This window comes from Brassica napus, chromosome A1 (assembly GCF_020379485.1).
Source record: "Brassica napus cultivar Da-Ae chromosome A1, Da-Ae, whole genome shotgun sequence".
Lineage (NCBI taxonomy): Eukaryota > Viridiplantae > Streptophyta > Magnoliopsida > Brassicales > Brassicaceae > Brassica > Brassica napus.
The window spans coordinates 28,615,774-28,637,540 of record NC_063434.1 but is presented as its reverse complement, the minus strand read 5'-3'; the positions used below and the strand labels follow the sequence as shown (position 1 = coordinate 28,637,540).

At 41.0% G+C, this 21,767-nt stretch overlaps 1 protein-coding gene and 1 non-coding gene across 2 annotated transcripts; one reads left to right on the top strand and one right to left on the bottom strand.

Annotated features, from left to right (window-relative positions):
* Nucleotides 1–10,730: 10,730 nt before the first annotated feature.
* Nucleotides 10,731–21,400, bottom strand: LOC106434576 (inactive protein RESTRICTED TEV MOVEMENT 2). The gene is made up of 3 exons (XM_048757156.1): nucleotides 20,081–21,400; nucleotides 19,765–19,987; nucleotides 10,731–12,583 (listed from the first exon to the last, which is right to left on the bottom strand). The coding sequence occupies exons 1-3, from the start codon at nucleotides 20,208–20,210 to the stop codon at nucleotides 11,599–11,601; spliced, it is 1,338 nt and encodes a 445-aa protein (XP_048613113.1). The 5' UTR covers nucleotides 20,211–21,400; the 3' UTR covers nucleotides 10,731–11,598.
* On the top strand, nucleotides 17,455–17,561 carry LOC125579462. Its single transcript, XR_007317520.1, has one exon. It is a non-coding gene; the product is annotated as a small nucleolar RNA R71 (small nucleolar RNA).
* Nucleotides 21,401–21,767: the final 367 nt, after the last annotated feature.

The window sequence follows — 21,767 nt, the reverse complement described above, 5'->3', positions numbered from 1 at the left end:
TCTTCTTTTATGTAAAACAACGATAAGCATGCATCTCGGTGGTATGTGTTTTTTTTTTTCATAAGTCGCAACTAATGTTGATTAATTATAAGATTAGCTTTCCTATGAACACATATAACTTTAATTTACAAAAAATAAGTTTGTGTAATTCTTTACATTCCTGGTTCAGTTCATTTGCTGATTACTCTTTTTATCATCAATAGTGTGCTTTTTTTTCTTTTTCTTATTCGCCAATTTTGATTTCAAATGTTGTAAGTTCACATAGTCAAATTTAAATTACTAGGCTTCACCATCACAAGTAGTTGACAAATTATTATTATTTTATTTATTAATAAATTCTACCAAATCCTACAATACACATTACAATATTTACTGGGATTATATGGTCAAATTTGGATATTTAAATATGCTTGATCGAAAGCTGTCAAGGAATAATTTATGATAAAAAGAACTTACTCGATTAATATGTTTTTCATTGACATTGTCCGCAGATGTATCTCAAGCGCCTTTATAATAGACTAGTTAAACCCTTTTTTCTTAGGAAAGACATATTACAAATATAACCAAAATAAACTGTTGTTATATAATGAAAAACTATAACCAATATAATGACATATAAACTAGACTAATATATTGATAGATAGTAACCTCTCTCCTCTCTCTGTTCTCTCTCTAAATCTTTCACAGAGAGAGAGTGAGACGGTGATTCTTAATCGCCGGTTGTTTCTGGCGAGCAAGAGTCTGTTCCAGCAGTCGATGGTTTCTTCAATATCGATTGGCTGGCTTATGTCTCTGACGGCGGACTCTTGTTTTGGTGACGCCGTTGGCTTTTGGCTCTGACGACACACCAGCGGCTCCGATGTACTCGTTGGCTTTTGGCTTCCCCTCTAGCATTCTCTTATGGCGTAGATGGCGTTTATCTCCAGGGTTTTCCTGGGTTTGGTGATCTCTACTTCTTCGCGTCTTTCCTGTTTTAATCAGTTTCATCTCGGCTGATTTGAGATTGATCGTTTTGATTGGAACTCTATTACTGAAGCAAGATCGTTTGGCTTTGGATTTTCGTTGCTCAAGTGGTTTTCGGGGGAGGATTGATGGTTGATTTGTTCAATCTAAAAACTTCAGTTTTCTAAATTCTCTGGTTTAAGTCTAAAGCAGTGTAAATGGTGGCGCTTTCATCTCCTTCTATCGTTTCCGCTGAGTCTCTTCGAATGGGATCCTGTTCCGGTTTGTTTCTGGTGGATTGCTGATTAGAGCTTCGTTGGAGTCGATCTTGTTGCTGAAGTCGGTGGTGACTCGCATGGTAGGCACGTGTCCCTGCCATGCTATCAGTTAACGCGTGGAGTCGGCCGAGTCGCTTATTTTCTTTCTAGGACTTCTTTTTGATTTGGGTTTGTGGGCCTTGCGTGGCTTTTTCCTTTTGCCTTTGAGCTTGTTGTCTTTGACTTTAGCCTTTGTAATTTTGGTTTTTAATATTAATACAGATGAGAAAAAAAAAGTTTCGTGACAAAAAAAATTAGACTAATATACATGGTCAACTGTTGACCTTACTATTTTAATCTTTATTGGAAGCCAAAATAAATATAATCAAATCCTCTTTCATGACGTCCAGTGATTCAAGGTGTGAAAAGACTCAAATAAATCATGTTTCATGTTATCATCTTTCATTCATTCCTCACAAACTCATTCACAAAAAAGAAAATCAAGAATCTGTTGGAGAGCAATTATAGGCGACAAGAGCAAATATTCATTGATCAAGTCAAGAGAGTACGGCGGTTTTTAAAGACGAATAAGGCTGCGAACACAAAATCAAAAGAATTGTCAGCAGAATTAAGGGGTTAACTCAGTCGTCATTTGATAGCGCCAGCGCCAAGAACTTGGTGATAGTGAAAGAGATCATTGACGTAAAACAACTCATTTCTTATCTCAAGCTTAAACGCACCGTCGAAGTTGTTCCGGCCAAAACAGAGGAGGCAGTGGCCGAGGTACAAAATCCTTTCTTAACTAGTCTACTTGTAGTAACAACAAACTCAACTTTTAAAAGGAAGACACGTTCTCTCAGACACGAGTCCCAATGCCTGTCCACCTAACCCCGGAACAGTGACTCCTCACCGCATTCTCCCTCTTCTTCCGACGCAAAAACAACAGATTCCCACCGTAAAGATAACTCCGATGACCTAAAATCATCAGTTTAAAAAATCCTTCGGTCAATCTGTAGATCCCGACATGGCTTGTCTTCCCCTGTGGCCAAATACAGAGGCAACCCCTCCCGCCTCCACACAAGGAAATCTCCCTCTCCAAACAAGCTGTGGTTCGTGGTCCGCAACGAAGTAAGAGAGTAAAGAAAGCAACGAGTCACACTTACTGCAGCAGTGCAGAGTTACTTACTTACCTCAGAGTGAGGATAGATCTACGCTCCAGGAAAGATCCAAGTGAAGCTACAAAGGTTTACTCCAAACACAAGACCTCCAGAGATTATCATGACTCACCGATACTCTAGAGCGGAGAAAGGCAAATGGACATCAAACGAGACGCGACCAGAAAGAAGGAGGCCTGTACAAATCCCTAACAGAGATAACTCGGCACTCATAGAAGAAAACAAGCTCACCCTGATAGGAAGAGTCACCAACCCAGCAGTGCAGAAGACTCAATGGGTAGTAGAATGGTTTCTACAATTCTGGAACGTGGAAGGACTAACCGGAAGGGAGCTGGGACCTGACCTCTTTCAAATCAGATTTCCCTCCGAAGAAACGCTCCAATCAGTGCTCAAGAAGGGGCCTTACCACTACAAACGCTGGATGGTCCTGCTCCAAAGATGGGATCCTGTGGTCTCAAACTCATTCCCAAGTAAGATATCCTTTTGGATCAGAATCCATGGTATTCCCCTCCACTACTGGCATGAGGATACAGTTATGGCCATTGGTAAAGAGTTAGGTCCGATCTTGGATAAAGATGTCGACCGTGGAAGAATCAGAGTGCTCATAGATGGCCTTGAGAAACTGGAAATGAGACTACCTATTGAATTGCCCTCGGGGGATATTATAAAGGTTAATCTGGAATATGAAAAGCTTGAGAAGCACTGCTTCCTCTGCTACTCTCTCAGGCACGAAAAGGATTCATGCCCTCTAAACAGGGATAATACCTCCATCGATCTGAGGAACCAGGGCATCAGCCAACAGAACACTCTGAGAAAGTTGGATGAAAGTAGGCGCAGACACGATTCTCGAAGATCAGGTACCAGGAGTTCAAAAGACAGAGAGGCTGACTCCAGAGACCAACAGAGGTTTAGCCAAAGATCGATACAATCTCGCCTGCAGGAACCTGAGAGAAGACACTATGCTTCTCAGGATAAATCAAGATCCTTCTACTCTAGAGAAGAAGAACGTCGGTACAGTGGAGAACATCGCAATGGGAGAGAAGGAGTCCAAGTACGTGATCACTCTTCCCATCACAGCTTCCCAGCGCAACGAAACCACTCCCCGGTTAGAAGAGTATCTCCAAGTCATAGAAGCCAAGGGGAGAGGAGAGCCCAAAACTCAATTCAGAGGACTCAGAGCTCAAGAACCCCACCACCGAGACCTGCTAGAGAAGCGATGGACGTACCGGCAATTCCGGATCATAATGAAGTTAATAGCAGAACAAGAGAACGAATTCCTGCGTTGGCAAGAATTGAAGAAGACATTAACCAAGAGGAAGCGAGAATCCCAGCTCTTGAGAGGATTGAGATTCCAGAAGAAATACCCCCAAGAGCTACAGGCCTCTCTAGCTCACTCCTAGCAAGACTCCAAGATGTTGAGGTCCACTATGCAGAGAATGAACATCTCAGTCCTTTGATGGAGGCGGAGGCTGGTCGAGGCACTCTGATCTCCCCAGGATCAGGAACCTTGCAAAATTCTCGAGTCCCGGCCACGCTACGACTGGGATCGGGTTCGGGAACTAAGAGGAAACTCAATCCCTCGAACCCAGGCCCCAAGAAGACCTCACAGACAAAGCCACCAAAAAGGAAAGCCCCAGCTAGTGTTAAAGGGACTACAAGAACTCGTGGAAACAGAAGCCCCCTTCAAGGTACCAAGTTCACCAGACAGATGGCGACGAGAGCGAGAACCTCGACCCGCAAAAGATTATGTGTTGATCGTAGTGAACCTATCCAAGAATTACCTTTTAATAAGGATGATGCAGGACCGTCAAGAGTGAATACAAAGAGATCGACTAGAGGTAAGGTGGATTTTCAAAATCCACCAAACCCGATTCCTTAGCTTTCTTAAGCTGGAACTGTCAAGGTTTGGGAGGTGACTTGACAGTTCCAAGAATCCGGGAGCTGAAACGTGTTCATGCCCCGGACATTTTGTACTTTATGGAGACAAAAAACCAAGATGATTTTGTAATACAGAATCTAAAATCTTCTGAGTACTCCCAGCATTTCACTATACCACCCACGGGCCTTAGCGGAGGCCTCGCTCTAGTGTGGAAGGCTGATGTGAATCTAACAGTCCTTAAGGCATCACCTAACTACATCGATACACAGATCGACCATAAAGGAAACTCCTTCTACATAACATTCATCTATGGAGCGCCACAACAAGAGAATAGAGAAAACGTTTGGGAAGAGATCTCGGCACTAGGTCTGAACAGAGTCTCAGCCTGGGCCATCTCAGGAGATTTCAACGATATTCTTGATAATTCAGAAAAGGTGGGCGGACCACTTAGATGCGAGGGATCTTTCATCCCATTTCGAAGCTTTGTTTCAGTGCACGGGTTATGGGACATCAAGCATACGGGAGATCACCTTTCCTGGAGAGGCACAAGACACACGCACTACATCAGGTCTAGGCTTGACCGTACTCTAGCTAATGTTGCGTGGGGAGACTTGTTCCCGGCTAGCAGTTGCAATTACCTCCGCTTTGAGGGATCTGACCATAGACCACTCCTAACTTACTTGGATACCACAAAGACTAAGGAAAGAAGACCTTTTAGATATGACAGAAGACTGAATGACAACATAGAAGCAAGACAGGTCATAGAAGAAGCATGGGCAAAGGAATCCTTAGAAGAGATTGAAATCAAAATCAGTCGCTGTAGGCATGAGATTATCAAGTGGTCCAAGGAGAAAAAGGAAGCCTGCGCCCGAGAGATTATCGGGAATCAAGAAGAGTTAGAGAAAGAACTCTCCTCTTCAGTCCCCAATTTAGAGAAGATCGAGTTGTTGAAGGAAGCCCTCACTAAAGCCTATAAGGAGGAAGAATTATTTTGGAGGCAGAGGAGTAGGGTCTTGTGGCTTCATGGAGGAGATAGGAACAGCGCTTTCTTCCACGCAGTAACAAAGGGAAGGAGAGCAGTCAACCGGATCACAACAATTGAAGATGAAGATGGAATCCCAGTGCATGAAGAGGAGGAGATAGGAGCTGTGTTTGCAAAGTTTTATCAGAATCTATTCTCTTCATCTGGAAGCGACGACTACAAAACGGTGGAGGAGACAATCGCAGCTTGCGTTTCAACTGAGATGAATGAAGAATTATGCTGCATTCCGAATGAAGAGGAAGTAAGAAAAGCAATATTTGCAGTTCATGCTGACAAAGCACCAGGTGTGGATGGCTTCTCAGCAGGATTTTACCAGTCATTCTGGAGTACACTTGGTCCTGATGTTTACCGTGAAATACGGAATTTCTTCACTTCAGGACAGATGAGCCCACGGCTTAATGAGACACACGTCTGTCTGATCCCGAAGACAACAGCTCCAAAGTCTGCAGCGGAGTATAGACCGATAGCCCTTTGCAACGTTCGCTACAAAATTATTGCAAAGATACTGACGTCCAGGCTCCAAGGGCTTCTGCCGGACCTGATCACGCAGCACCAAACTGCCTTTGTCCCGGGTCGAGCTATAGGAGACAATGTGATGTTAACCCATGAAACCCTACACTATCTCAAGAAATCAGAGGCGAAGAAGAGATGTTCCATGGTTATCAAAACTGACATGAGCAAGGCCTACGACCGTATTGAGTGGGGGTTTTTGAAGGAGGTGATGAAGAGAATGGGGTTTGGGCACATTTGGATAAACTGGGTCATGGAGTGTGTCACAACTGTCTCCTACTCTTTTCTGATCAACGGCGCTCCTCAGGGAAGAGTTATACCAGCGAGAGGTCTACGGCAAGGCGATCCACTCTCTCCCTTTCTCTTTATTCTTTGCACGGAAGTGCTGTCAGGTCTGTGCAAAAATAGCCAGGAGAGTGGTAGGCTCCAAGGTCTTCAAGTGTCAAAGAAAAGCCCTTTCATCAACCACCTTCTCTTCGCTGATGACACCATGTTCTTCTGCAAGACTAACGCGCGAAACTGCGAGACACTGACTGGAATTCTCCGCAGATACGAGAAGAGCTCAGGGCAGTGCATCAACTTGAGCAAATCGACAGTAACTTTCTCCTCTAGAACCCCGGGGGACATCAAGGACAGAGTCAAGCGAGCTCTAGGTATAGAGCAGGAAGGTGGAATGGGCAAGTATCTAGGCTTACCAGAAACCTTTGGTAGAAGAAAGCGTGATGTGTTTACAGGCCTAGTGGATAAAATCAGACAGAGGTCTCAGTCCTGGACTACACGCTTCCTCTCTGGAGCAGGGAAGCACGTTATGCTGCAGTCGGTTCTCACCTCCCTACCTACTCACTCCATGTCTAGCTTCAAGATCCCGATCTCCCTCTGTAATAGGATCCAGTCTATCCTCACTCGCTTTTGGTGGGATAGTGCGCCTGATAAGAGAAAAATAGCGTGGGTTGCGTGGAGCACAATGGCGCGACCAAAGTTCTTGGGGGGTTTGGGGTTTAAAAACCTTGAGGACTACAATGATTCTCTACTGGCAAAACTCAGTTGGAGAATTCACTCCAAGCCAAATTCTTTATTGGCTCAGGTGTTGAAAGGCAAGTACTTCCCTGATTGTTCTTTTCTTGAGAGTAAAGAAATCTCTGGGTCTTCCCATGGCTGGACAAGCATATTGGCCGGGCTGAAAGTTTTACATAAGGGAGTAGGTTTTGTAGTAGGGAATGGGCACGATATCAGCGTCTGGTCAGACAACTGGCTCTCAACCTCCAAACCAATGGCGCCAATAGGTCCTCCAACCTTTTCCAACCAGCATCTGATGGTCCAAGACCTTCTGGAGCCAGGCACCAACGAATGGGACCTTCAGAAAATCCGTCAACACTTACCTCATTATGAGGAGAGCATCAGACTACTCATCACAAGCGTTTCAGCCCCAAGCGATCGAGTAGTCTGGTTACCTGAGTCCTCAGGAGAATATACCACAAAGTCAGGGTACAAGAGAATCTTTGAGGAAAATAACGATCTAAACCCTGATTTTGATTGGATGAAACTTGTTTGGAAGCTCCACATACCACCAAAAATCCAACACTTCCTTTGGAGATTACTTAACGATGCGTTACCAGTGGGAGAGTTACTAGCGATCAGGGGCATTAATACAGATCTTCATTGCAAGCGTTGTGGAGAGGCTGAATCCCTTCACCACCTCTTCTTGCAATGCCCTTTTGCAGTGGAACTCTGGCACCAAGCCCCTGTTTCACCGCAAATTCCAGATAGCTTGAGTATAGAGAATCTAAAGGTTTGGTTGAAAAGAACTGTGTTTTCTCAGGTGTTACCTCCTGTAGGTTTAAGCTCTTCACCTGTGATACCATGGTTACTTTGGAATGTGTGGACTGCAAGAAATAAAGTGGTGTTTGAAGGCAAAGTTTTTCAGGTTACTGAGGTCATCTCCAAGTCCATCGCAGATGCAAGAGAATGGGAAGCGGCTAATCTCCACCAAGAACTGAAGCAAACGAAGAAATCTGGCCCGCTGCTGCGGCTCCACTCTGTTCCAATGTGCTGGACTGATGGGGCTTGGCAGGAAATCTCAAAATCAGGTGGAATGGGATGGATTATCAAGAATGCGGAGGGTGAAGTACTCATGAGAGGATCAAGCAATCGGGAGTTTGTTTGCTCAGCCCTTATGGCGGAAGCTCTGGCAATTCGAGACGCCCTCATCAAAGCTAAAGAACTCAACCTTCATAGTATCCAACTTTTCTCGGACTCTCAGGTCCTAGTGTCGGCCCTGCGTTCAGGGTTGGACGTGATTGAGATTGCAGGTGTCCTTCTTGACATCAGGAACCTTGCCACTCTCTTCTGTCCTCTTTCTTTTATTTTTATTCCACGCCTAGAGAATCGTCAAGCTGACTCTTTAGCTCGTGCAGCTCTTGAACGTTTAATTGCTGTGTAAACTCTTTTATTTAGTAAGGAAGTAATTGGTTGACAAAAAAAAAAAAAAAAAAAAAAATCATGTTTCATGTTTTCATGGTGAAGCGGTCAAGGTGTGATGATTTTAATGAAGTAGCGTTCCAAAAAAAAAAAAAAATCATGTTTCATGACGTTTAGTGATCTAGGCCATAGTGTGAGTAGTTGCGATGTGTGCAAAGTGAACCAAACAGAAAAAAACAGACCAATTGGTTGAAGCAATTTGAATCAATAAGTAAAATGTTTTAAATAATTACATAAAATTGATGAATAACGTTAACTTCTAATGCAATGAACATATCATTTACTCTTACGTATTTGTTCCTTGCTCTTAGTTGAAGGGTATGAATGGTGACCAGGGAACAGCGAGAAATAATGCATTTCCTAATGTTCCTGAAAAAAATCACCATTCACAAGGAATAATAATTCTCTCTCATTCCCTTTCATTCTTTTTTTTTGTAGAGAATTAAAGAACAAAAGTATTCCTTGTTAAAAGTGATAAGGAACGACCATTCCTTTTCATTTCTGCTATTTTATTTCCGAACATTCCTTTTTAATCTGTTCCTCTTATTTTCCGAATGGTCACCAGTCAGACCCGAAGTATTTCGAGCTCCGTGATGTAGATATGCAACATCATTATGTAGAGTACATTTCATGCTTAATACAAATAAACTAGAGAATATCATTTCTAATTGTTTATTTTTCTTCATTTTTTGTAGCCCAATTTCACTCGACATTGTGCTGCGAAGTTGGGCTGTACATTGCGCGCTGCTGGAGCGGTTAGTCTTCAATTTGAACGATACTCGGTAAATTCTTTTTTGCTGAAGACACCTTGTTGCATTTTGTGAACAAGTGCATGTTATAATAGATATATGTATAGCAAATATAAATCGATTTAGAAGACTAACAAGCCTAGATCTGAGTTGAGTGGATTTATGTGAAACTATTAAGTGTTAGTTTTTGTGATATTTATAAAGTCAAATTTAGACTTTGAGAAGAAAATTATTTTTGTTTTTATGTTGTTGTTGTTTATATCTATATCTAAGTGGCTAAAAAAGATGAGATATGACTTGAAGATTTTGAAACATGCTAACAAATCACATAGTTAAATAACTTTAGTTTCTTATATAACAAATTTATGAAAATTTCAATCTTTTATCTGAATTTTTTTTGCATGAGCAAGTTCAACTTTTCTTTCATGCAGCTAAGTGAAAGACTTTATCTCCACATGGATAAGCTAGCAAGTTATTCTCACTGTGAGTTATATTGCAATTGCAATAAAATGATTGGAGATTTTTTTTTGTGCACAATGCATAGGTGTTGGAGCTTAATTAAAAGACATTTAATCACTTGTTCAATTCAGCCCAAATTTTTGAGGAAGAAGAAGGTGATGTTGATGATGTTGATTAAGAAGAAGAGCCACCCAACCATGTATACATGGAAGATATTCATTCATTAGCTAGTGACTTTATTTCTTTATTATTTTTATAATAATTGTTAGTTTATGTTATTTTTTGATGCATCTCCACATTATTTTAAATTGAACGCACTCAATGTAATTTGTCATACCTATGTAAATTTTTTGATAGTTTGGAAATTGAAGTTTATTAAATTATCCAAAAACAAAGTTTTTGAGTAAGGATATGTATGCCAGTTAAACTGGAGTCAATATTTATAAAAAACGATATAGTTTGTAAAAACAAAGAACTCACTGAATTGTCAATTCATATCATTCTGACAACTTTACATATATTATTGCAGATAATGTCAATGACATGTAGCAATTTCGACGTTGCCCGAGCAGAGTTAATCTACAGATTGTTCTACATGGCTAGTCACTATCATACTGCGTAGATGAACATGAACCTCAAAAACCATGTGACATCACAAGAACTCATGGCGCTTATATGAGGTTTGCTGCTAGTCAAACAATAGTAAAAGTTCAGCGACCAATAAGTTGTTCTTATGTTGATTTCTTATTAATAATAGGCGTTGTGCCGGAAATAGAAAGATAATGAATGAGCTTTATAGTAACTCATCACTGTGGACTACATGATGTGTTGTGACACAAAAGAAAAGAAGGTAAAATAAAACTTTGAGGCCTCAAGATCAAACTCAACTAGATTATCTTTCATTTGATACCCTCCAATCTCGATTGGAAATAAACTTGAATACTCGTCAACTTCCTGAAATGATACAATCTCCACATTCACATGCATAAACTAGTAAGTTATTCTCACTAAGAGTTATACTGTAATTACAATAAACTAATTGGACATTGTTTGTGCACAATGCAATCGTATTGAGACTTAATTAAGAGTCACTGAATCATACTTTCAGTTCAGCCCAAATTATTGAGGATGAAAAATATGATATTCATGATGAAGGGCCACCAAACTATGTATACGTGGAAGATATTCAATCATTGGTGAGTTTACTTCTTTATTATTTTGGGAAAAAAAGTTGGTAACCCATATTATTTTATGATGCATCTCCACATTTCTAAAAATTGAATGCACTCAATGTATTTTTCATACCTATGTAGTTCTTTTGGCAGTTTGAAAATGAAAGTTGATTATCATAATCCATAACTAAATTATCCAAAATAAATTTCAAGTAAAGTATAAATATGACAATTAAACTAAAGTCAGTGTTTACAATGAAGATAGAGTTTGTAATCAATGAAGATAAAAATGAAATAATGGTCAAAACACTTTCAATTACAGATTTCGAAGCAATAAAAGCTTTTAAGTACTCATTGAAAACTATATAAAAAGATGTACAAATATCCAGAGTTATTTCTGATAATTGATGATATTAAAGTTGATTTATATGATATGTTTACTTGGGTGTGATTACACAAAAAGGGTGATATTCATCTTGAATGAGACTTGAAAATTATGGAAATGCAATTGCAAACAAGAAAACATGACTTAGAAATTAAGGCCATGCCACAAACATTCTAGGTAGAGTATATCATCTATATCAGTAAGATTCAAGTTCTGTCACATGAAAAGTCGTGCGACATAAATGAAGTTTTTTGTTTGTATGAAAATAATTGAATATTACTAGCATATTTATAGAGATCTAAGTAACATAGTGTTACTCATTACATAACACTCTTTATGATGGCGTTACATATACTTGTATGAATGTTTGTGATACTTTAAAAAAAATCAGGATTAGAAGCTTGGGCTTCATGCAATCTTGAAGAGTTTGCAAAGCTAATTTCAGCGTCCGGCTTGAGTTCCATAGAGAATTATGAATGTGGTACACTAATGACTAATGTCCTGGTATATTTTCCTTAAGTGGCATCTGCTTTTGTTTTTTTTAACAGAATCAGTAGAACATTTTTACAAGTGGTACGAAGACGTATGCACCAAACCCCATAATGACAAGAGAAGCTACTCCAACATTGACCAAAGATGTGTCATATTTATGACTCCCTTTTTCCTCTTGTATTCTTCCTTCTGTTGCAGGAGTATCCATGCTGGCCTTCCTCTGTTCTTCAACTAGTAATGTATCCTTTTCTGATTCTGAACTCTTTTCAAGCATCTTTTCTCTGTCTTCACCTCCTTTGGTTAAGTCTTCCTTCACATCTGAATCTACCCTTCTTGGTTCCATGACTTCAGGTTTACCTTTCAGATCTCTTGTTTCTTTGACTAGACCAGCGTCTTCTACCTTCTTTTCTTCCACTCTCTCTTGAATCCCTCCTTCACTAACCTTGTATCCAACCATCTTATCATGTTTCTGCTCTTTCTTCTCTCCCAAGCCAATCTTTCCTTCCCCATTCAGCTTCTGACCTATTTCACCATCTCCCTTTCTCTCAACTACCTTTTCTGCTTTAGCATGTACCTTAGGTTCCAAGCTACCATCAATGGTTGGCCTTCTAGTACTTCCTTCCTCCTTCACCTCTTGTACAGTCTTTTTCTGACCAATATCACCAACTTTCTTCCTCTCAATCTCTTCTTTTGCAAATACCTTGGCTTCCAAGCTACCACCAATGATCGGTGTACTTCTAGCCTCTTCCTCCTTTACCTTATGTAAAGCCTTTTGTTGGCCTATTTGAGAAGAGCTGGCTTCTCCTTCTTTCACTTTCTCTTCCTTCTTCACTTTAGCCGCTGGCACTGCTCTCTTACCCTCAACCACTGATTTAGACGTAATGGGTTCTTCTTTATTCGCCATTGTTACAGCTTTCTCTTGACTTGTTCCCACTTGTTTCTCCTTATCCGAAGGTTTCTTCCGTCCCAAGCTACTCCCACTGAGACCAGCCCCTCTATTCTCCTCATTATCAAGACTCTCTACAGTCTTCCCCTGATCATTCCTGATGTTAGGAGTTTTCAAGGCTCCTAAGACAAATGTTGTAGTATAAAAGATTGTCGAACCAGTTCTGAGGGATATCAAACCACTGAGAATGCAAGTACTCACTTAATCTAAGTGCAACCAATGATTTAGATGGGTTTTAAACTACTACTAAACTAGAAAGCAATAACAGAATGATACTTTCTTGACTAAGGGAAAAGAGAATTCATGGGTATAGGGATTAGACCTTGGGTGATCAAGTATCGAACTAAGGATGGCAGATGATCAATCAAACTATCAACCTTAAGCCTAGACACAATTCTAAGCAAGCTCTATGTCTAGATGAATGCTCATTTGCTAACATATCTCAAACATCAAATGTCTTTGGTTGAATAATATGAAAGCAATCATTACTAACAAGTCTATTAGCTATCTTAGTACCTTTAACAACAAATGTCTTTGGCAAAGTATACTAAAAGCCTAGGAGAGTTGTCTCGGGCATTTCATCGAACACCTTTCGGGTGAGAAATGCCTAAGGATCAACAACTGAGTGGCCAACTCAGAAGATGCATTATGATTACTCTACTAGCAAGGAAATATGAATGATCTACACTAAAACATCCTAGCTCTAACCTAATCACCCTTAATCTCCCTAACCCATGAATTCAAAAGGTGATTACTCACTAATCTCCATGATTCCTCTTAAACCCATATTGGATTTCAGATTAATCATGTAGAGAAATAGATAAGAAATCAACAAGAACACAAGAACATAACAATCAAAATCCAAGAGATGAACTTCTCAAGAGAGTTCTTGTGTCTTTCTCAATAGATCAAAAGATAAAAGATAATCTGCCACTGGTGGCTACAAAAGATGTTTAAAACATAGGTTTTTCCAAGTGCAAAACGTCCAAAATAAATTGCAAAAAGGTCCTTAAGAAATCATGATTTTCGGCAGCAAAATAACGCGGAGCGACTTGCAGGTGTCGCTCCGGGAAGTCGCTCCAGGGCCGATTTTTGGTGTGTCCGGGCGAGAGGTCGCGAGCGACTTTGGTGTGTCGCTCCAACGGGTCGCTCTGGATCGGGAGCGACCTTGGTAGGTCGCTCTGAGAGGTCGCTCCAGGCTTCGCTTCGTGTCGTCTCGCCATAGAGACGCGAGCGACCTCGGGGTGTCGCTTTGGGAGGTCGCTCCGAGAAGGGTGTGAGATGCGAGCGACCTCGGTGCGTCGCTCTGGGCAAGTCGCTCTAGCTTCCTACGGGATGAATATGGCGAGCGACTTCACGGGGTCGCTCTAGCTAGGTCGCTCTGAGAGGTGCTTTGGAGCGACCTCATGACGTCGCTGCGGAACCTCGCTCCCATGCTCTGCTCGTCCAATGATCACCTGTTTCACGTCCTTTAAGCTCCAAATGCATCCAAATGTCCCCAAGAACTCCATGTGGCACTCCAACACCTAATGAGGACAATGAATGCAAAATGCAACCTAGACATGGCTAAATCCTAATCTATATGATGAAAATGCTAATGGATGAATGGATAAAACAATGCAAATATGCAAGATATCAACTCCCCCAAACTTGTTCTTTTACTTGTCCACAAGTGAACTTTCTAGAACTCATAGGGAGAGAGGTTGAAGGTGGGAGCACATAGCCAAAAGAAACACAACTAGCACACTCTCTTATTACACTCTAGCTTCTCTAGGCCTATCTTAACTCTTTTTGTTCTTACACTCATCATCAAGCATCCACACATTCAAATCAACCAACTCTCACATTCATTAAGCACAAAACATCAGGTGAATTCTTGCAAATGGTCAGTTGGTCCAAGTCATTTGGTTGGGTAAGGGAAGGCTTTTATTCAAGTGATTCAAGAGGTTCAAAACATATGATCTTTAAGGTGGTTTACTCTCAAAACAAGTAGCCTTGACATTGCACATAATATATCTAAGAAAGGGACCAACTCATGCATACAATGCTCAATCTCCATTGTTCTACCCTTTTCCCAAACATACAAATCACACAATCATTTCCCAATGTCAAACCCTACTCACATCTCTCACCAAAAGATCCTAAGAACTTTAACTCCTTCTCTTTGAAATCTACAAGGGATTTTTCACAACCTCAAAACATTTCTTAGCTCCTAACAACTTTGCTAGCCCCCTTTTTCTTTTCTTTTTCTTTTTTTTTTTTTTTTTTTTTTCGATTTCTTTTTTTTTTTTTTTTTTTTTTTTTTTTTTTTTTTTAGGTTGGGGGCCAAGACTTTTCAAAACTAGAGCTAGAGGTTCTCTACTTATCCCAGAAAATCGATTCACTTAAGCACAAAGAGTCTATCCTTTTTATTTTTCATTTCTCCCAAATCATGATCACAACACTCACCCTCCCACCTATAGCTAGACAAAAGAGTGTCCAATCTAGCAAAAATGAAGATCAAGCATTGTCGTTCCCGATACTCTCAACATTATGCGCATGTAAGACTTTCCGAAGAAGGCCTCACTCATCAAACAATGAAAGCTTAAAAGGAAGGAAAGGTTTTGGGAGTGGTCTACCACTAGAGTTTGTCAAAAAGATTGGCATAAAAGATGTGACAACTCCAGTGTGTATAGCCATGACTCAGTACACAAGGGACCCTAAGCAAGAAGCATTAAGTTCATTCATTTCTAATAAGGTTGTAGTTGGCTTCAAAGACTGAGTTTCAGCAATCAACAAGTTTCAGGAAGAGTTTTCAAGGCTCGAAACATACAAGTCTTTTTGAGAGGTGCAAAAGCTAGTCAAGTGCAACGTAGTGTTCTTTACAAGGCATTCAAATCATTGCTCCCAATGCAAGTGAATGCAACCTATATGCTCTAGACTCTCCTAAAAATGCAAATGATGCAAACTAAATGATTGATTTTTTTTTTTTTATCTATGCAAATAGGTATGCCATGCATGACTCAATGAAACAACATCAAAGCAAACATGATCAAATACTTGGTACCTCCCCCAAACTTGAGTGACACAGTCTCTGTGTCGTCAAGTAGAGAGAGAGATACCGAAAAGAAGACTAATATGCAAAAATGAAATGGTATATACAAGGGAGTGTGGTGGGTTACCTTCTATAGGGAATGAGTAGAGGGAGATGCTCCCTCCTCGTCGTCCTCAGGTGGTAACTCTTCAAGGTGCTCATCAGCAGGGGTGTCCATCTCTTCAATGTAGAAGGCTTGCCCGAACACAGTTGGTTTCCTCATTTTCCTCTTGATGTCAAAGTGGAGGATGTTCTCTTTACCCAAATGGAGATCAATCGTGCCTTCCTTCACATTAACAATAGCTCCTGCTGTAGCTAAGAATGGCCTTCCTAGAATCAATGGATCTTGAGCCTCCTCACCCATCTCAAGCACCACAAAATCTGTAGGTATCTCATACCTTCCAATCTTCACAGGGAGGTCCTCTAAGATGCCCACAGGGTACTTCACTGAACGATCAGCTAACACCAGAGAGAGTCTACACTTCTTGTACTGAGTGAATCCAAGCTTCTTTGCAACAGACAAAGGCATCAAGCTGACACTAGCTCCCAAATCGCAGAGACTTTTCTCAAATACCATAGGTCCAAGAGCACAAGGTAGTGTGAAGCTTCCTGGATCCTCTAATTTCTCTGGAACATCAAGCCTCTGGATGATGGCATTGCACTCATGGGTAAGATTCATCATGCTTTCCATCTCCTTCTTCTTTGCAGCTACAACATCTTTCAGGAAATTGTTGTATTGAGGAATCAACATGAAAGCATCGATGATGGGCATTGCAACCTGAGCTTCACTCATTTGCTTCTCAAACAGAGCTTTGTATTTCTCTAGCAGCTGCTTCTTGAATCTACCAGGGAATGGAAGTTTGGGTTCATAGGGAGGAGGAACAAAAGAACTTTCACTTGCTGGAGTAACAACTTCACCATCCTTTACTGTCTTCTTCTCCTCTCCAACCTTTCCTTTACCTTTGGCTTCCACTATCTTCTCCAAGATCTCGTCATTGATCTTCTCATCAACAATCACCACTTCATCATCTATGTTGATGGCAACCCCCTCACCTAATTTCTCAGCATCCTTGGTGAGGGTTCTAGGAGGTAACTGCTTACCACTCCTAAGGGTGATAGCTTTGGCCTCCTTGGGATTTTGGTCAGACTTTCCAGGTAGAGATCCTTGCTGGCGATTCTGGTGAGTGTTCATGGAAGCAAATTGATTCTCTAAATTCCTGACTGTAGAAGCAAGGTGTGAGAATTTGTTGTTGAGCTCATTGTAGCTCCCATCAATCTTGGAATGAAGGTTCTTCAACTCATAACCAACTTGCTTCTCACTTCTAGTCTGAGACTCCAAGATTTGCTTCAGTAAGGTATCAGTGCTGCTCTCTTGAGGAGCAGAGGAACCAGACGAGGGGTTTTGCTGAGGCTGATAGCTGCCTTGCTGGTTGTTTCTTGGCGGATAGCCACTCTGCTGGTTGTTGGAATAGGACTTCTGTTGGTAGTTGTTGTACTGAAAGTTGGGTTCTTTCTTGTACCAGCTACCATTGTTGTTGATGAAACACAGCTCTTCCTGACCTTCCAAACCCTCAACTTCATGGACAATAGCTGGTGTCTCTTGGCTTGGGTTGCCGACAAAGTGCAGCTGCTCTTGGGTAGCTTTATCAGCAAGGAGGATGTCTATCTTATCCTGTAGAGCTTTCAACTCCTTCCTCGTTTGCTTATCCTCAGTTCTACTGCTTCTGTCGTGGTCTCCACTGTAGACTGCATCACTCTTTACCATGTTGTCAACCAGTTCTTCTGCATCCTCCTCAGTTCTCCCCAAGAAGAACCCATTGCTAGCTGTATCCAGTCTGGCTCTGTACTTAGGAAGAGCACCACGGTAGAATGTGCTCAGCAAGCTCTCCTTAGAAAAGCCATGGTGTGGGCATTGAGCTTGGTAGCCCTTGAATCTCTCCCAGGCTTCACTGAAGCCTTCCAAGTTCTTCTGTTGAAAGCTGGAAATCTCGTTTCTCAGCTTAGCAGTTCTTGAAGTAGAGAAGAACTTCTCCAAGAATGCTTTCTTGCAGTCATCCCAAGTAGTGATGGAGTCACTGGGTAGAGACTTCTCCCACTGACGTGCCTTATCCCCCAAAGAGAAAGGGAATAGCTTGAGCTTTAAGGCATCTTCGGACACACCATTGGTTTTTGACAACCCACAGTAGCTGTCGAACCTGTCCAAGTGATCAAATGGATCCTCTAGAGCCAAGCCATGATACTTGTTGTTCTCGATCACGTTGAGGAGTCCTGATTTGATCTCAAAGTTGTTGGCTGCCACAGCGGGTGCTCGGATTCCCAATCTATGACCATGAATGTTGGGGCGGTCGTAAGTGCCAATGGGTCGAGCTGCTCGCTGTTGGTTTTGAGGTATGTCTCCCATATCAGTACTCAATCTCTGCAAGTGAGCCTGTTGCTCTTCTTCTCTTCTATTTCTAGCACACTCTCTCTCTAAAGCTCTGATGTCTGCAGCTATTGGAACTAGGTTTGATGGACCCCTGCTCCTCAAGTTCATACACCTGTAGATTAAAGGGAGGTGAAGAAAGAGAATCAGTAACAAAAGAAAATAAAAATGACTTAGTCTCAAGCAAGTGACTAAATCTCAATGTTCAAATCTACTCAGAATTTGGCAACGGCGCCAATTTGATGTTAGGAGTTTTCAAGGCTCCTAAGACAAATGTTGTAGTATAAAAGATTGTCGAACCAGTTCTGAGGGATATCAAAGCACTGAGAATGCAAGTACTCACTTAATCTAAGTGCAACCAATGATTTAGATGGGTTTTAAACTATACTAAACTAGAAAGCAATAACAGAATGATACTTTCTTGACTAAGGGAAAAGAGAACTCATGGGTATAGGGATTAGACCTTGGGTGATCAAGTATCGAACTAAGGATGGCAAATGATCAATCAAACTATCAACCTTAAGCCTAGACACAATTCTAAGCAAGCTCTATGTCTAGATGAATGCTCATTTGCTAACATATCTCAAACATCAAATGTCTTTGGTTGAATAATATGAAAGCAATCATTACTAACAAGTCTATTAGCTATCTTAGCACCTTTAACAACAAATGTCTTTGGCAAAGTATACTAAAAGCCTAGGAGAGTTGTCTCGGGCATTTCATCGAACACCTTTCGGGTGAGAAATGCCTAAGGATCAACAACTGAGTGGCCAACTCAGAAGATGCATTATGATTACTCTACTAGCAAGGAAATATGAATGATCTACACTAAAACATCCTAGCTCTAACCTAATCACCCTTAATCTCCCTAACCCATGAATTCAAAAGGTGATTACTCACTAATCTCCATGATTCCTCTTAAACCCATATTGGATTTCAGATTAATCATGTAAAGAAATAGATAAGAAATCAACAAGAACACAAGAACATAACAATCAAAATCCAAGAGATGAACTTCTCAAGAGAGTTCTTGTGTCTTTCTCAATAGATCAAAAGATAAAAGATAATCTGCCACTGGTGGCTACAAAAGATGTTTAAAACATAGGTTTTTCCAAGTGCAAAACGTCCAAAATAAATTGCAAAAAGGTCCTTAAGAAATCATGATTTTCGGCAGCAAAATAACGCGGAGCGACTTGCAGGTGTCGCTCCGGGAAGTCGCTCCAGGGCCGATTTTTGGTGTGTCCGGGCGAGAGGTCGCGAGCGACTTTGGTGTGTCGCTCCAACGGGTCGCTCTGGATCGGGAGCGACCTTGGTAGGTCGCTCTGAGAGGTCGCTCCAGGCTTCGCTTCGTGTCGTCTCGCCATAGAGACGCGAGCGACCTCGGGGTGTCGCTTTGGGAGGTCGCTCCGAGAAGGGTGTGAGATGCGAGCGACCTCGGTGCGTCGCTCTGGGCAAGTCGCTCTAGCTTCCTACGGGATGAATATGGCGAGCGACTTCACGGGGTCGCTCTAGCTAGGTCGCTCTGAGAGGTGCTTTGGAGCGACCTCATGACGTCGCTGCGGAACCTTGCTCCCATGCTCTGCTCGTCCAATGATCACCTGTTTCACGTCCTTTAAGCTCCAAATGCATCCAAATGTCCCCAAGAACTCCATGTGGCACTCCAACACCTAATGAGGACAATGAATGCAAAATGCAACCTAGACATGGCTAAATCCTAATCTATATGATGAAAATGCTAATGGATGAATGGATAAAACAATGCAAATATGCAAGATATCAATTCCCTGCCTTTTCCGTTTTCTCACCTTCCACAACCGCCGGGAACTCGATCGTCAATAGTCCATGTGAGAAGGAAGTGTTCAGTTTCGTCATATCGCACGACTCGGGAACACGGTAAACTTCATTGAAACGAGCCTTAGTATGAGTAGAGAGTGGTCGCTGGCCTTGAATGTAGATAGCTCGCGTCTTATCATCCTTCTTGATTTCTACTTGGTCTCTATAAAACCCTGTCGGTTACAAGAAACTTACATAATTATTATCAACTAAATATTTTGGTCTTATCAAGAACAAATAAAAAAAGAGAGAAGAGATCAATGGACCAGGAAGATTGACATAGAGGATTATGGATGATCCGGAGTTGTTCCATTGAGCTCTTGGCTTGAAGTTGCTCACCGTTGGAGTCAATGGTGGCGGGTGACGGCCACCGCCAGGCCTTTGCCTCCTCAACATTGACAAGTCTTTATATGTATCGGAGCAAATTTCTTTTGGAATAATAAATCAAACTGTGTAACAGAAAATTTCTAATGTGTTTGAATGATATAAGATATGTGTATATATGAGATACTTATGTGTAATAGGAGGTTTTAAGGTTTGGGTTTAGGATTGCTTTAGGGTATTGACTTTGTCTCTTTCTTGGTCCAAAGGTCTCATATCATTTTTATACGGTTTCTTGTACTACAAGGAAAGCATAGAAGCGTTAGGTTATCTCTTCAAGAGTGTGACGAAGAAGACGCGCATCAACATGAAGTGACGTCATTTTAGACCTTTTTTCTTGTAAAATTTAATCTCCTACGTGGTGGCATTGAACAAGTGTGTAAAAAGACGCACATCAACATGCATAAAGAAAGTATCATGGGAGGGACCTATGAAGATGGGTTTAGAGAAGATCATTAGCATATCTTTGTAGTATTCAGACACAAACCCAAAGATCACGAATTATATTAATGATGTTGATGATTGTGTTATTTTTTTCTCAATATTGTTGCGATGAGATTTTGTTAATTATTGTTAGATTGGTTTAGGCAAATCTTTATTTGTACTTCTGTACACATAGTTGTTTTTGTCCGTAACTTGTGGCTACTGTGAGAAGAGGGGAGATCGCTATAAATATAATAATCAATGTGCAAGACCCCTCTTAAATTCAGCCACATGGTGTTGATCGTCGCTAGTCTCCGAGTTCTTGGATGAGTTTCTCTGGCTCCAACCAACATTTGGAGCTCTGGTTCATATTTGGAAGTCGCAAGGTTAAATCATTTCTCTCCTCGTCTTCCTGGGTTAATTTTCAAGTTTTTGATCTCTTTGGCTTCTTAATTCTTTGAAGCAATATAAAGAGTCAAACTTGTATTTCTAATCCTAGCACAATTCAGTTCTGAATGGGAATAGCTGCAATGCTAACATCTTCGTAATTCTCAATTCAGTTGTGTTTCACCTCACGAAGAACTCCTACATTAGGAAAGATTGAGGTCTATTTGAATGGTACCTACTGGTATCCATTGTTAATGTTTTTCTCTCTTTTGTGCTGGTGTATTTCTGCAGTACTTGTTTTCTACAACTATGTATAACCTGTTTGGTCTTGTATCTTATATAATGATTCAGTGTTAAAAAAAAAATTCAGCCACATTGTCTATTATACACTCAAGACAAAAAAAAAATTCATGATACAGTAACTGACCTGGTGACCAGGTTTTTGATAAAAAATGATGAAATGAAAGTTTTCAGGTTTTACAAAAAAAAAAATGATGTTAAACAACATTTCCAGTTGTTAAAATGAAAGTTTCTAAAATTCATAAAACACCTTATTTATTCATAACATCAGTCTAGACAATCAGCCACTAAGATGAGGCTGTGATCATCAAACCTAGCAACTGCTTGAAGAGCACATCTGTTAAGTCATCTCTCTAGAACCATCAGTTCAGGAGCTTCCTAAACCGAGTCTAGCATTATCTCAAACCCAAGCTTCTCCTTTCTCTGATATGCCTACCAAGCTGGTGACTCCAATTCTAAACC

Coding starts and splice junctions, on each gene's coding strand:
- LOC106434576 (XM_048757156.1), bottom strand. CDS start 20,210: ATGTTGAGGAGGCAAAGGCCTGGCGGTGGCCGTCACCCGCCACCATTG. Junction 19,988..20,080: donor CCTCTATGTCAATCTTCCTG/GTCCATTGATCT, acceptor TGTAACCGACAG/GGTTTTATAGAGACCAAGTA. Junction 12,584..19,764: donor GAGAAAACGGAAAAGGCAGG/GAATTGATATCT, acceptor TCCTAACATCAG/GAATGATCAGGGGAAGACTG.